Source organism: Mercenaria mercenaria, unplaced genomic scaffold (assembly GCF_021730395.1).
Source record: "Mercenaria mercenaria strain notata unplaced genomic scaffold, MADL_Memer_1 contig_2027, whole genome shotgun sequence".
Lineage (NCBI taxonomy): Eukaryota > Metazoa > Mollusca > Bivalvia > Venerida > Veneridae > Mercenaria > Mercenaria mercenaria.
The window spans coordinates 48,929-66,625 of NW_026460057.1; the positions used below are offsets into that span (position 1 = coordinate 48,929).

Sequence of the window (17,697 nt, forward strand, 5' to 3'; positions counted from 1 at the left end):
AAGTAAAGCAAAATGAGTAATCGCTGCCCCTGCTCTAGTGTTTATAAGTACATACATGTACGTGTCGAGTGTGTTTTAAATATGCACAGACGTCGAAAAGATATGGACAGAAAGTCAAATGGACACCAAAACTATATCTATCCACCTTCAGTGGGGAAAAATTAGCAACAAACTATTGAGGCATTATGGCTAAGGGTAGTGCAACAAACACCTAATCCTAAGGTTCATGGTTGCATTGTATTCATATTCATAAGCTGACTATGCAACATTTTCAAGTAAAAGCCAAAAGCATTTGTTAAAAGTAGGAAGTAAAAGTTACACCTACACAGGGCATGTTGTTGAAACAAATGATTCAGAATTGAACGCTTTGAGTTCACCGTACGTTTACAGAGCTGACATTCAAAGTTCCTTTTGCCATCACAATATTTTTCCAAGTAGCAAGTCTCTTTCTGTTTTTTATCTGACATGGAAGACATTCTGTAGATCTGTTAACAAAAAGAACAAGAGGGTTATGATGACCCTGGATCGCTCACCTGAGTAATATGACCTGCATGTTTCAAATGTCAAAACTGATGCTAAAATATTAAGAAAGTTAGTAGGTCACATTCAGGGTCAATGAAATTCAGTTTTACCATCGGTATGCACAACTGTACATGACATCCAAATTTCACAGCTGTATCTTAAAAAACAAGAAAGTAGGTCAGCAGGTCAAGGTCACAGTCAAGTGACATCATATTACTTAGGGTCATCAGGTAATTATTATTAAACAGTCTTGGAAATGGGATCAGATAGTTTTTTAAGTATTTTTTCCTATATAACTCATATAATAATTAAATGACCCCGGGGCGGGACCTCTTTTAACCCCAGAGGCATAATTTGAACAATTTTGGTAGAGGACTACTAGGCAATGCATCATACCAAATATCAAAAGCCTGGGTCGCATGGTTTCGATAACTAGTAAAATCGGTCCAGGCATTTTGGAGTTGCGGCCCTTGAATTACCGAAAAATCAGCATTTTTACTCTTGTCCGCACTCTGTTGAACACTTATCTGATCTTCACAAAACTTGAACAAAATATGTTTGATCATAAGACATTTCTCAAAAGCAGCTCTAGTTTCACCACAGAAAAGGTCATTATTGGTTTTGATGTAAAGAGAGGGATTATGACCTATCACGAAAATATCTCAGAATCAGTTTTGACGTCAAATTATTTGGATTATCACTGGAGTGTAACTTTGACATTAATCTATTGACATACTGCCTTATTTCTTTACCATTACAATCTTTATTTACAGCCAACATGAAGTACTTAATGAAGCAAGCAAAACTCCCTCCGAAATATTCATACACAGAAGTAAAACAACGGCAGAATGCACTACCTACAGTTCCTTGTAAGTTAGTTTTTATGTAACCTTCAAATTGTACCTGCTTACAGACATAGAGTCCTCAATCTTCATAGGATGATTGCATTTATTGAGTATATTGTTTTTGAGTTCACTGGGTCAAAGGGCAAAGTCTCAGGGGCCCAAATTTTGAAATCAGTTTCCACTCAACACCAGAACCATTTTAAATAGAACCTTCAAATTTCATAGGGACATTGGTCTCGGTAAAGTAGCTGACCCCTATTGATTTTGGGGTCACTAAGTCAAGCTCAGGGCCCCTTACTTTGAAAATGGTTTCCACTTGAAATTATAAGTAATATTACAATAACTTTGAAGCATAATCGATCGGAAAATGTTAATAATCATCAATGATAAATCGATATCAAATTGTTGATTAACAGCAACAATCGTTTCTAATTGGCAGTTAACTGATTAAAGACTGATTTTTATGCCCCCAGTTTTTGTGGGGGTGGGGGGGCGGGCATATAGATTTGCCCTTGTCCGTCCTTCCGTCCGAGAATGTTGTGTCGCGTGTAGCTACAAAAGTATTTGACCTACAGTCACCAAACTTTACAGGAGTGTTGGTCAGCATGTGAAGTTGTGCACCAGGAGTTTTGCGTCCGGATTCATTCAGTGGTTTAGGAGTTATGGCCCCTGACTTACTATAAAATGGTCATTTTAATGTTGTGTCGCGCCTAGCTCCAAAAGTATTTGACATAGTCACCAAACTTTACAGGAATGTTGGTCAGCATGTGTAGTTGTGCACCTGGGGTTTCGCGTAGTTGTGCACCTGGGGTTTTGCGTCCGGATTCATTCAGTAATGTAGGAGTTATGGCCCCTGACTTAGTAAAAAATTGTCATTTTAATGTTGTGTCGTGTGTAGCTCCAAAAGTATTTGACCTAGAGTCACCAAACTTTACAGGATTGTTGGTCAGCATGTGCAGTTGTGCACCTGGGGTTTCAAGTCCGGATTCATTCAGTATTAGTTATGGCCCCTGACTTGGGAAAAAAGGTCTGTGTACTTTGTCATGTAGTGGGGGCATGGGACACATTTCTAGCTGCCGATTATTTCTGATTTTTGATTAATTTTGCATTGTAAGTGATTTCAGAAGTATTCTATTTTCAGCATTATCAGGTCCTTATCACAGTGTGGTACCATCAAAAGCACCTTCTGACTTTCAGTCAGAAAAGTCATCTAGTCAGCCAGAGATGTCATCTAGTCAGCCAGAAAAGTCATCTAGAAGTCAGTCAGAAAAGTCACCTGGTCAGTCAGAAAAGTCATCTAGAAGTCAGTCAGAAAAGTCATCTGGTCAGTCAGAGAAGTCATCTAGTCAGTCAGAAAAGTCATCTGGTCAGTCAGAAAAGTCATCTAGAAGTCAGTCAGAAAAGTCATCTGGTCAGTCAGAAAAGTCATCTGGTCAGTCAGAGAAGTCATCTGGTCAGTCAGAAAAGTCATCTAGAAGTCAGTCAGAAAAGTCATCTGGTCAGTCAGAAAAGTCATCTGGTCAGTCAGAGAAGTCATCTGGTCAGTCAGAAAAGTCATCTGGTCAGTCAGAAAAGTCATCTAGAAGTCAGTCAGAAAAGTCATCTGGTGAGTCAGAAAAGTCATCTAGAAGTCAGTCAGAAAAGTCATCTGGTCAGTCAGAAAAGTCATCTGGTCAGTCTGAAAAGTCATCTGGTCAGTCAGAAAAGTCATCTAGTCAGTCAGAAAAGTCATCTGGTCAGTCAGAGGAGTCATTTGTTCAGTCAGAAAAGTCATCAATGCCAACATCCAGTCAGTCACACAGGTCACCGAGTCATGACGGCAAGTCTTCTTCCAGGAATTCAGAAAAGTCCTCTTCCTATTTGCCAAGCAATTCTGAGAAACGCAAAGAATTCAGGTAAGTTTAATTTTTGGATATGCACTAACACTATTTGTTCAGCACAGCCTAGTTTTGTTTAAATTGGGCAAAACTTGATTTGAAAATGATTCAGTCATATCATGATGAGCAAATAAAACATCTTTCTTGTTCTTTAGGATCGTCGACGATTTAAACAGATCCTTTTAATCCATTGAAAAGTGTCTTTCTTGACATCTTAACATCTTAAACCATCGGTTCTGGTTATATATGACTATTTCATGTCACGTAAGAACCCATTCACAAATAACAATCTTATTGCGAGTGACCGCATTTCATGATGAATCTTGAATTACCAACATTTGATAAATGCTTGTTCACTGATAGAGGGAAAACTAATCTTTAAGCGTAAAAAAAAAAAATTGTTTGTTTCCAGTATCCTGACCTACCCTAAATTTTTGGCCTGATCCTAAATGTTTTTATGGCCTTGGAGAATATTTTTTTCAACTTTTTAACAAAAAGATGCAAAACTGCACTTTTTATGCTTTAAACACGACCAGTGATGTTGGAAAACAACTTACTGATGCTCTAAAGGCATAATCCCCATATTTTCAATCATTTTTTTGACAAAAAAATTTCTGAAAAGTCTCCCTTAATAAAAAAAAATTCGAAAAAAAATTTCCGACCTACCTACCCTAATTTTTTTTAGCATGTTACCGGAAACAAAGAATTATTTTTTTAGGCCTTATTGTAACTGAGTATACTTGTACAGAAGCCTCAGGAAAAAAAGTGAAAATGTTGGAAGAGCGGGTCACAGCTCTGGAGGAAAAGCCGGGTTCCACCAAAACTGAGGATAATATGGCGCAGGACTTGGTAGCACACCTGAATGCGTCAGACACAGGTGAAATAGTGCAAATACTGGCACGATATATATTTACTGAGGAGGAATTAAAAAATTCCTCTAGAACGGGGAAGAAAACAGTCAAATCAGGAGAAAGTCCAAGGCCTCCATTGAATCAGCAAAAGTTGAATAAATTAGAAAGACTTGTTATTCTAAAAACAAAAGTTGCAAAAGAAGTGTTCATAAAAAAGTTTGAAAACTTCCAAAAGGTTTTGCGTAGAAAGTGAAATTGTTGAGAACTGATCAGAACAAAGTCTAGTTTTGCATTATTACTGACAATGATGTGCACTGATCATGATGATTTGTCCAGTTTTATGATGTTTTGGAAATTTTGAATTATTTCTGACAGTGATGTGCATATATCATGTTGACTTGTCCTGTTTGATATTTTGGAAATATTGAAATTATTACTGACAATGATGTGCACTGATCATGTTGATTTGTCCAGTTTCTTTTGATGTTTTGGAAATTTTGAATTATTTCTGACAGTGATGTGCATATATCATGTTGATTTGTCCTGTTTGATATTTTGGAAATATTGAAATTATTACTGACAATGATGTGCACTGATCATGTTGATTTGTCCAGTTTTATGATGTTTTGGAAATTTTGAATTATTTCTGACAGTGATGTGCATATATCATGTTGATTTGTCCTGTTTGATGTTTTGGAAATATTGAAATTATTACTGACAATGATGTGCATTGATCATGTTGATTTGTCCAGTTATATAATGTTTTGGAAGTTTTGGAATTGTTCTCTTGTATCTTTCAACATGTCATTCAAGTTATACCGGTACCACGAAACTCAAGCTCAGTTAGTGGCTCATGATTCAAAATCCTAATTTCGATGACTGATTAATGTTCAACATTTTAATGTATTAAAAAAAGATATACATGTATTCATTGTCAGAATTTTACAGATGTTTTTATTTTACATTGACTTTTAAGGTAGGTTTGTGGTGAATTGCAAGTTAAGATGTAAAGCAAATATGCATGCAGTTGCGCTAGGAGACCACCAGATTTATCTGGTATCTGAGTCTGTGCACCCTGGTATCATCTTAGCTTCAGTTTTTTTATGTAAACCATAAACCACCTCAGTTGACAACACATTAAGCCACCAGGGAGAAATGTATCACTTTTGAGCTCTTCATGGTGACACAATTTTTACAAAGTAGTGTGTGTATGCTTTTGAAAACTATTGTTGGGGGCATACCCGGTCATCGGAATTGGTATTTCTAATCACAGGCCAACTCGGCTACACTTGACAAGTGTGTGAGCCAAATATGACTTGTATAAGAAGTTTTGGCCCCAATCTTGGTAAATATACATGCCAAACGAAACTTTTTAGGCCATAAAGAGGAACTTGTGTTCATAAACTTTTTATGAACCCAAGTTCATGAACTGTTCATTTCCAGTTCCTGAAGTGCAAATGTCAGACCCCATTGGAATTCTGTATAAAAAAATTCTTGAACCATTCGTCCCCTTAATGCAAAATGGTACCATGAGCATATGAATAAAGAAGGCACTTTTTGCATTAAGGGAGCGCATTCATGAAAGAGAAAGTTCATGAACTGTCCAAGAAATTGTAAGAAGCTTATTTCATGAACTTTTTATGAACCCGAGTTCATGAACTGTTCATTTCCAGTTCCTGAAGTGCAAATGAGACATTGGAATTCTGTTTAAAAATAATTCTTGAACCATTCATGAAAGAGACAGTTCATGAACTGTCCAAGAAATGGAAAGAAGCTTATTTTCTTTAAATAATTCATGAAGAGTTCATGAATTATTGAAAGACAAAAGTTCATGAATACTACAAAGTCAGTTCATGAACTACTTTTTTCAAGAACTTTGCAAGAATTGTCTCATTTGCATTTCAGGAACTGGTAAAGAACTTCTCATGCACTTTTGAAATGAACTATTCATGAATTATTCATGAATAATTCATGAACAGTAACTGTTCATTTCGCAGGGGATGTTTTGTCAGTTTCTCATGCGTTGCGCTTTTGTTTTACATGGTACAAGTCTGTTACTAGTATGGTGATATCCGATAATTGAACGTTGTTCGTCCTGTATATATGCGTAAATCTTGCGGTCATTGTGTGTTTTATGCGCCCAATACACCGATCGCGAGAGCATCGAGCAGCAGCGGGGAATGCCTTTTGTCACCGGATAACTTTCTGTCACAGTTTTTATATACATTTGGCATCCGTTAACGCTATACGGTGTAGTGTGACTTACACATAAGGAGTTAATGTCAATCTACTCCACATTGCCATTTCTATGCAGTGCAGGTCATGCCTACTAATAACATACACTACAAATCAGACTGTCATTGTTTAACATAGATTCCACTTTAATATTAGGTTTAGATGTTTCTTCAAGATATATTAATGATTTTGAGTTTTTATTTGGTTACAAATATGAAACAGTTTCCAGAGATATGGCTTTATTTTCAGTGTGGAATTGTCAATCATATTCTCTGTGACATTCTGGCATTAATTAACAGTCACTTTAGGTGACACTGAACCTTTTCAAGATCATTAAATTCTGATTCCAAAATTTCATTACATGTTCTATGAAATTCTCCAGATATCACTATTAATTATACACAGCAGTTAACCAACAATAAGATAAGATACATGTGTTCCTAATAATTTTCTGAAAGCCGTGGTCATGCAGTCATTTCAGTTTCATCATTATAGCAGTTACTGTAATGGCTATGTTAAATGTCATTGAACACTACTGATGTGAAAGTTCTATTATACTGTACTGTTTGTAACCTAAAAACTCATAACAATATATGAGTAAATTTATGAATACTTAAAAAAAGTACACAAATTTTCCTAAAAAAACATTTTTTCTTATCCAGAGCAGTAATCACCAGAAGCTCCGATATATGCATTCATTCACTGTTACTGGAGACATACAGAAAATGTGGTTAAGAAATTTCAAAAGACACCTGAAAAGGTTTAAGTTAACTGTGAAATGACAAAAAGATGAGCAATCAATCTAAATTCCAGGCCAAAATGAACTTATTCGTATATTCTTGTGATTCAATCATATACTATGAAAATGCTACAGTACAATTGTATACTGTGATTAACATTAAACAAGAACTGTACAACTGTACAAACAGTCATAACTTGCCGATCGGTCACACATTAAACAGGAATCCACCTAAAAACCGGAATACTCTTTCCATAACTGGAATACTAGTATACCTGTATCTTTTTAATTAGAGGTATTTCTGAAGGTTTTTTTTTATAATTCAGTCATATATATCATAAATAATTAACTTATGAAAGTAAAATAAAATACGTCCACTCAAAACGATAACCATGTGGGAAATTATCATAACCGAAATACACCCGTATTTTATGAATAAATGGTACTTTTGTAGGGTTTATTGCAGAACTCATTTGTATATAATATAAATAATTATTTACAAAAGGAAAATAAAATATGATGATTTGTCAGTTTCCGCATACTAGTTGTGTGTTAAATTACACGATTGTTCTTAGTATTCATATATTACTATGTAGTTAAGTACTTTTTGTTTTGTGTGGTAGCAGCACATAAAACACATGACATGCTGCTGAAATAAGAATAAGGTCATTGTATTTGGCAGGCATTGTGGGATCAGATTCTCCCTTAGCTGTTGCAACCGAGTATACTGCTTGGATCAGGGGGTCATTTGTACCCCTGACCCAAGAGGCAAGATTTACAACACGTTAGTCAGAACTAGTGCAGTTGTACATATAGAAATACTTTTTGAGTTCAAACAATTATATTTCACTAATGTATACTTTTCTCTGTCTTCATTTAGATCAAAAATCTTGAGACAAATGTTTGAAATAAAAAAAAATCAAACAATTTCATCTGAAGAACTTTAAATGCATTCTGTCACTTAGCACTTTTTCACAGTAAACAATACTTGGTTTACAGCCACACGTTTACTGTGAAAAGTACCAAGTGAAAAAAAAGAAGAATAAAAATCAACTGTTTGTCAAAAAAAGTAATAATCCTTTATACCAGATACTGATAATGATATCATACATAAAATAAACCAACTAAATGGCACAATTATTGAAAAATATTTGTCACTTGGTACATATACTGAGTGCAAACTTGATATAGTTCAGTGCGAAAAAGCGCCAAGTGACGTAAGGCACTTAGCACTGTGTCGCATTCAAATGATATATCATTTTCACTTAGCACTTTTTGACCATTTTGTTATAAATTCATTTAATGACTTGCTATTATCTTGATATTTTTACAGGACATGGGCAAGGTCATAAACACTTGATATATGAAAAAAAGTGATTTTTTCAAAAAATGTCACTTAGCACTGTGTCGCATTCACCCCTCGCAATGTTTCAAGGGTCATACTTCCAAAGTGCCTGGGCTGATTTGGCTAGTTATCAAACTTGGCTGAGGACTTATTGGCAAACACATTTTTTTCAAGTTTGGGGAAAATTGGATAAGAACTATTCGACTTAAGAGTGTGGACAAGATTTGTGACAGACGGACGGATGAACAGACAGGAGTAAATCAATATGTCGCCCACCACACAGTGGTGTGGGAGACATAATAATGGCCTCTAGTGCATTTTCCGGTCTATATGTTGAGATATAAAGGGGATGATTCCCTCCTGTTATGGGCTCTGTAGCACCTCCCCTCCTGGAAATTTTGAAATGCAGGCATGAAATGGTGGCCTCTGGTGCAGTTTTTGGTCTATATATTGAGAAAATATTATTTTGTTTGCATGCAACTTCGATGAGTTTAAGTCACTGGGGGGTACAGGGGGGGACACGGGCTCTCTTGGCCATGGCCATTGATCAGCCAGGCCTTTATGTTGGTGTTTTGCAACATAAAAATCAAGTAAATCATTCATTAAACTTAAATGTAAATGCTGGTCAATTTATTTATGTTTTAGTGGTTTAACGACTTATACAAATATTCGATATACCCGGCAAAATCTTCTGTATATCCAAATAAAACTTATCGGAATACGAGCTTTACAAGCAGAAGTCATGCTTCACTTAAAGCACAGAAAAATTTCCACCTTTAATAATACCATTTTGTATTTTGCACAATTCATGGAAATATGCATACAAAAGGAAAAATATTAGTTCATTGTTATCCTTTCACAGTTTTACATGAAACTTGCATATAAAAGGAAAGTTTATTTAATAATTACAAGTATAAAAACGTGCCTTTTTCCTCTTAAAATTAAGTCAAGACATTATGAATAGGGCTTCTGATGCTAAAAAATATTGAATTTGAAAGAAGTTTTGCTGAGAAATAGTTAACAGAGTATTTTTTAACAGAGTAAGTGTTTTGGTAAAATCCTAAACATGTTGGTCAATAAATTCTTAACATAACTTTGCATTGATAAAATATGAAATATGGTAACAATATTAATTTTGTAGTATAAATACCATTTCTAAGTTGTTTAAAAACAAAAATCATCCTTATTTAAGAACTAATAAATCTGTTCCTATATTTTATCAGTTAATGAAATATGGGCAGGAGTTTGGATGCGTAATAATTAAATCACTAGTGCGTAGTACGAGTGGTTTAATTATTCGCATCCGAACGACTGCTCATATTTTATTAACTGATAAAATTATTGGAACATATTTATTATTTCGATTCTAACAACGCAAATAATTCGTATTTTACAGTACTACATTTTCAGCGTAATACGTCATTCGGATCATATGCAGTTACAATTTACCCCCATGGTTAGAAAGTGTTGCATAGCCAATAGAACGTATAGAAATTTGTTCCTTTTTTACTAGAATTTTGAGAAGTATTCATAAACTAGTTATCTAACAGTTCGCAAATTATTTATCAACAGAATAATCAAATTAGGTAAGTTGACATTGTGTTACAAGTTACAAGCATAACTTTTATATGACATCATATCATTATGACGTCATATTTAGGTCTTACATTTATGACGTCACTGCTGAATCATAATTGAGCTAATTGGATTCGCTCATAGGGATCAAACGTGTTTTACGGTCCTACACATAAGTCAGTATGACTTTTTATCATAATTATGTTTTTGAAATGTTGTTTTAAACCGTTTGGCCCTGAAAAAATTCGTATGTAATGGAATGGAAGTAAAATTTCTTAAGTCACAATTGTAGGGGATGAAATGTAACAGCAAACCATATTTTATCGTAGATTCATGTATAGGCGATTTCGCTATATGTTTATATAGTAATTGCTGCGGATCGTGTTAGAATTATCATTTAACTATTGTAATATGTTACACTTTGTGAGTTTCAACCATGTTGCACAGAAATTTCAAAGTGAAATAGCATACTAACTCTGTGCAACAAAGACGTATGTTGAGTTACGATCATGTTGCACTGACTGAAAGTGTCTTCCTGAGATACAACCTTAGGACAATTTTACTTTTTTCACTTTAATTTTAAGAATGTGATTTAGATATTTTAACAAGTGATATATTTATGTTAAATAAGGCAAATTATGTAAAAAAGTGTATTTGGTAAAAAAATCAAGTTACGACCATGTTGCACTGACCCATCGACCTGTATTTGCAGATGTAATTTTAATTTTGTGGTTGTTTAGTAATAATTGTAATTCTTTTGTTTTTCTAAGTCCACAAAAAAACTCCTTACCAGGTAGAGATACCTTAAAATACACCTAAAATTAGAAAGTAACAACTATGTTGTACCACAGAAAAGTGGTCTTGGTTTTTCCCTACGGTCAATTATAAAAAAAGTTACAATATAAGTTATTTATAGTAACAACTAAGGGAAGTTAATCTTAAAAAAAAAAAAAAAAATAAAAAAAATAAAAAAAAATTTTTAAGTCGACACAGAAATTTTTACCAGGTAGAGATTGGTCAAAATACACCTCAAAAATTGGATGTAACATGCATGTTGTACTACAGAAAAGTGGTCTCGACTTTTCCCTACGTCTAGTAATGAAAAAGTTACAATATAAGCTATTTATAGTAACAACAAAGGGAAGTAATTCTAAAGAAGGGAACTGCGCAAGACACATCGTCTCATGATGGTGTATAATTGTGCCAAGTTACATTAAAATCCCTCTATGCATGAAGAAGATATGCTCCGGACAAAGTTTTCATTCTTGTATCCTTTGACCTCTAAGTGTGACCTTGACCTTAGACCTAGGGACCTGGTTCTTGCGCATGACACTCCGTCTCATGATGGTGAACAATTGTGCCAACTTTCATCAAAATCCCTCCATGCATGTAGAAGATATGCTAACCCTAACCCAACCCTAACATTATTTTTAGTAACAATGACCTTGACCTTGATCCCAGAAACCCCAAAATCAATCCCTGCCTTTATCTTGATATAAGCTACATACATACCAAGTTTTATTCAAATACCTTTACCGAAACAAATGTTATTGACCGGAAACCCTTTTTCTATTTAAAGTAACAGTGACCTTGACCTTGACCCCAGAAACCCCAAAATCAATCCCAGCCTTTGTCTTGATATAAGCTACGTACATACCAAGTTTTATTCAAATATCTTTACCGAAACAAAAGTAACTGACCGACAACACCAGTTTGCCGCCGCCGCCACCACCGTCGCCGCCCGCCCGACCGACATCTACCCCAATCTAATAACTCAGGTTTTCGTTGAAAACCTGGTTAACAAATTAATTTTGAAAAAAATCTGCTAAAGATAATATAATAATTTAGTACGTTTCATAAGTCAAATAAGCAAAGCAAACCAGAAAAATAATTCATGTTTAGAATAGAAAGCATTGACGTTGCTATTCAAAATGAGACAAAAGACATACAGCCTTAAAATTTTAGAGAACTGCGTTTATTCTAGAATTATTATAACAAATTCGCGAAATAAGAGCATGTCTTTAAAACGGCCAGCGCATTTTTATGCAATCTCGCCAGGCATACGTATGTTTTTGACAACAAAGAAAATGACGTCATACATTCTCTAGCTTTTCCCGAAAGTTTTTAGAAAATGAAAGTAAACATGCTTAACTTGAAAATGAGTTGCATTTGCATTGATCAATAGTAAGGTGACACGCACTGGGGTCAGTCCGTTTAAACTTCTTCTACTTTTTATATTAATTGGAAGTCAATTTTCAGAAATTTCGAATAATATACTGAAAAATACATTGGCTTTAGCATGACATGTCAGTTTTTCATCTACGAAAAAGATTGAACTCGGAATAAACACAAATCACACTGGAGTCAGGAGTCTGTAACGGAGCAAGCATATATGGAGATTTTTAGAACTTCGTGAAATAGTTAATAATGTCTAATATCTAAGCCACTATTATAATACCTTATATACCAAAATTACCCCAAATAATATCCCACGGTTTTCAAGAAATGTTCATTCATATATATTCATAAGACTTACAGTAAACCTAATAGCTGTCTTGCTGCCTTGTAATTAATTTGGTCTGGTTCCTTAAGACCGGGCCCACAGATATTATGAGAATAATACAGTTTTATATGGCTCAATACAATCTCTTGTAACTCTTTTTTAGAATGTATTATGAATATGTAAATAAATGTAAATATTTCTTATTAGCATTTGTCCAAAGATGTGATTATGATTCAAATGGCTATTCAATATACCGACATTACAAATTCACGGCCCTGATTTTATACAATATTTGAGCGCTTCCTACTGCTTGAGTAACAGATATTATCCTGAAATAATGCATAATTGACAAACACTAAAAAAATATATATCTCATTGATTAAACGAAAACCTGCCTTAGCTTATCTGATTATAAATGCAATATTAATACACTTGAAACAGATACACATATATCAAAAGACGTGCTTAATACATCGTCACCTCAACGCAACAAAGTCGTATCTCTATATAAATTTATAATAAGATAAGACTTTGTTGCGTTGAGGTGACGACATGTCAAATTTTCGCTTGATGCACTTTATAAATTTGCCCATTCAAGACAGATTTATTTTAACATAAATATAAATCTAGTAAACAAACTTTGTATAAGGAATTATAGAAGTATAAGAGATGTCAAATAATTGTATTGAAAAATTGTAATAGTACTATAGCTTTTCACAGCGCATTAAGCCGTAAATTCGAAATTTCGAGTTGATAAATAAGATACACTTGGCTGTAGATTTTGACCGGTCTATAGTTCAAGCGTTAGGGTCAAAATTTGTTAAAGTGAAAATTCATGTTTTGTCAATTGAAATAAATCACTTATAATTGAATGCCCGGTGACGTTCTAGTAAGGTTGCGATCGAAAACAAAAGGAAAAAATGTCTATGCATTTTTGTCAGACGAGGAGAGCGTATTGATATTGCTTTTGCTTTGTCATACACTTGTCATTACCTGTTTAATTAAAATAAATTATTCTAAAGGCTATGCTGAGATCAGTGATGGACTGTAGTGTATGTATATTGCCCATACAGTACAATACTGATAAAACAATAGACTGATGTACAAAATTGTTCAATTTCTTTATTTCTAAACTCAAATGGAAATATATTTTCAAAATTATCCAACTTGAAATAAAAAATGTAATAAAACATAGTAACGGAAGAATAACTCATGAAGGTATTAATTAACATATCAGTTTTCTTACAGTCAGTTTTATAGCCTGCAAAGCAATGTCATTGATCTGTTTGGCAATTTGTATATACACATATTAAAATAAGAAAGAATGATGGAGGCAATAATCTGGACAAAAAAACATAAGATTTCTTCACACCGTCATCCAATATAGAGTCCGTTTAAATGGTAAAATATAAGTCTCCTATACATTACAGTAGAAAAAAATGTTTATCGGTTATCATTGTTTAATAAAAGCTAATTCCTCCAAACTACTGATAATGTAGTACAAAAATGATAACTGGATCATGTTGCATTTAATAAAAAGTAAATACTTAAAGCCTTCAAATGGTCCTGGCCATCTACTACCACTGTACCAGTTTAAAAAAAAATGAAAGAAATCGATGTCAGTTGTAAGTACAATTCTTTGGGATTCCTTTTAATAACAAATTTGTAGATTTATGTACAAACAAACACTCCAATTACATTTTTATCTACAGTTAATTCATGTACAGCAGCTGTTTCAAAATGATAAGATCTTCTTCCTATGACATATTTACGACTTCCCCACCTCAAAAATCTCCAATCAGCCAGAACCCTTTTATACAAAGAACTGAATATGGAATACTATCAGCATTAACTTTGCCAGATAGGTAGCCTAGACCCTAGAGGTTTATTGAGCTACATGTTGAAATACACACTGACCTAGCTGTGATCCCTGTTAAGAAACAATCTACTATCCTACCAAAACTTCACAATGAAATCAACGAATAATCTCCACACATACAAAAAATGTACTAAATGAAATAATGAGATTTACCATGATATCAGATCAAAATCAAGCAGAATGTGCAGAAGGAAAATGAGTTTCGGCGCCCTTACACCAGCCATATCAGTCAATCTGCGTTGAACAATCTGCGTTGAACGGTCAAAGAAAAACTGCCTCGTCACTGCCTTTGTTATAGCAAGTTGTTTTGTGCACTGGTTTATTGTTCAAATGTCCATGAACTTCGCTCGTCCTCGGTGTGTAGGGGAAGAACGTGGGTTTGTTTAAGCGCTGCCACCACGACAGTTAACAAGGAACAACGGTAACGATGCAAATCAACGTTTATTGGCAGAGAAACGTAAATCAGGAAAAGTCTAATTCCCAAGGACTGAGGTATGAAACGTTCCCAATGATTGAGGATTTCCCGCCTTTCCGTTGTGACCCCGCCTTTTCGCTCCGCCCCTTTCATACGTCTAATCACCGGCGGATGAGATAATCGCCTGAGACTTGGCCAAATCTGACCAAAACATAGAAAATTAAAATTATTGATAATTTCATTCAATCAGTTCATATTTATTTTTGTCTCATCTGTCTATGTTATCTAGGTTTAAAAACTAGGTCATTGGCTCAATACTAGTAATATAAGTGCTTTGTTTATGCACTTGTGGCCACAATCTTTCACTGTAATTCTTCATCAATTCCAGGGGAGCATATCTGAGGGAAGAATATATTGTTGCGTTAACAGACAAAAAATTGAAGAAAGCCTTTGAAGAAAACTTTCAGAAAGTACTCTTTTATTGTAACCAAGGGTAAAGTGACTGGTACTTTTATAGATAAATGTTTTGTGTGTATGACTGTGAAACTCGGCAAGTAGAGCCTTGGGCGTACATTTTGTTACTGTGACTGCCCCGGTTAGAAACTCGTCTGTTCAATTTTTTTCTTATTTTTAGCTCACCTGAGCACAAAGCGATCAAGGTGAGCTATTGTGATCGTTCAGGGTCCATCCGTCAGTGCGTCCGTCAACAGTTTCTTTAAATGATATCCTCTATACCACTGATCAGATTTTGACCAAACTTCGTAGAAGTGAGCCTCGGGTGGTCCTTTTTCAACGATTTCAAATTGTTCCAGTTCATTGTACAACTAGGTCACAGATGCTAAATATAGATATTTTTTAAGTGAAAACTTCCATAAATCTTCTTGTCTGAAACCACAAGGACTCTAGGCCTTTCATATTTGAGTGGTCCTCTACATACAGGTACATTGTTAAAATTATGCCTGTAGGTTGAACATTAACCGCACCTGGGGATGGGGGAGGGGGTTACAAGACTTAGAGAGGAAAAACTTTAAAAGCTTTTTTGTCTGAAACAACAAGAGGTAGACATTTCATATTTGGTGTGTAGTATTGTCTAGTTCATCTTATGCTCCTTGGGTGAAAATGGCCCCGTATGGGAGTTCACAAATTTTACATAGACTTCTTTAGGCAATAGTACCGGTATTCTTTTCGTGCTATATATGAATGATTTTAACTCAGGTTAGCGGTACAGGGCCTCCAAGACCCTCTTGTTCATAAAAAACATTGGTCACAAAAACAGTGTTTTAATGTTCAAAAAAAGACTAAATATAGATTCTGTCAAAAGTAGCAATTTACTAATAATCTGGATTTCAGTTGCTTAAATGGTAATATATGTAAACAGATACGGCAGTTAAGAGTTAAAATCACATTATCGGGACTGATGAAATATATGTACATAGATCTGAAATGTGAGTTGATTTATTTTGTCATAAAGATTGATCATATAATTTCAGTTTTCATTTCGAAATAATTTGAAAGAGACCCTGTCAGTTCAGTCTTGATTTTAATGGTTCAGCTTTGACATCGGCATATTCCTGTGACAATTATTATTATTACTATTATACCAGATTTCTATAGTGCCCTTTTCATGATCAATTTCACATTCAAAGGTGCTTTACATAGTTCTAATGCAGCCACACAGTACGCATAATTCATCCTCTACTAGTGCAGACACAGAGCGATCTGACTAGAGAGACAGAGTAAGATAAAGCCCCAACGACAGAGAGATCAGAAATCAGATACAGGCTTGTGAAGCTAACTTAGCCTAGCTCGTTCCGAGTAGACAGCCTGGTTCTTTGGCGTGCCCAGTGTATAGCACTGATACACGCAAGGATTGCCTGGGTTCCTGGCCAGTACACTTCTACTTAGGTGGGAAATAGTGAAAAGCGTTTCTGAAAATTCCCGAGTAGGTGCCGGGGATCGAACCCCTGACCTCAGGATTGGAAGGCCAATGTGCAAACCACTGAGCTATCCTTCCACCCCAAAGACCACAATGACAGGATGTGTTATAGGGATAGAAATTGTCATTCTTTGACAGTTCTAGCCCAGCTTGTTTAAAATAACACAGCAAATGAAAGTTAAGTTTGCTGTTTAAGTAAATGACTGATTGTCTTAGTTTTCTTGCATATTCATATGTATATGAATTGAAGTTATTTACTAAAAATGACTCCCTTGATCTATTACAGTTTAGCTGGACTATATTGTGAAAAAGTTTTGTTCAAGGAGGCCTTGTGTGTCTTATTCCAGAGCGTTACTGGAGCCAATTACCATGATGCAGAAAAAGAGTGTTTGGCGGTCCAGAATGCATCCATGATACAAGCCATGAAAGATGTACTCAAAATATGTAATTCTGCTTATTTTTATTATTCAGTGCATATACTACTGACAAGAAACTGATATATAAAATGCATGTATAACATACATGTACATTTATTTATTGTTCCACGTTCTGTAAGGTATTTATTTTATAGTATTATGAAAGTTCTATCTTGTTCTATGCCTAGCCTCAGACAGAGTGCTTTATTGATTTCCACCTAGACCTGTCTGTCCTTCTGTTTGATGCACTGTGGCTGTTTGTACTGACATTCTAAAAGAATATTGACATTACTCTGCTATTTATGTCTCCCAATCTACTGTTTATGGTAAAGTAAATACATTGAAATGCTGTTAAAGAAATAAAAGTTAATTGTGTATTTTTGTAGAATCTTGACAAAAAATTTAAGCTTAACCAAATAATTTAATTCTTTTGGAAATGTTTGAAGAAAGAATGCTGGTTAAAAATTTTGTCAATTTCAGATATGGCTATTTTTTTTTTTTCAGATGTATTTATTATAACAGTATTCTAATTAATAACTCATTTTTAAACAAATTATAT

General features: G+C 34.6%; 1 protein-coding gene across 1 annotated transcript; it reads left to right on the forward strand.

Annotated features, from left to right (window-relative positions):
* Positions 1 to 1,300: 1,300 nt before the first annotated feature.
* Positions 1,301 to 17,153, forward strand: LOC128552092 (leucine zipper protein 4-like; the record flags this gene model as incomplete). The annotated part of the gene is made up of 3 exons (XM_053533099.1): positions 1,301 to 1,391; positions 2,509 to 3,262; positions 17,009 to 17,153. Coding segments are annotated over exons 1-3 (990 nt in total), but the record flags the coding sequence as incomplete, so codon positions are not given.
* Positions 17,154 to 17,697: the final 544 nt, after the last annotated feature.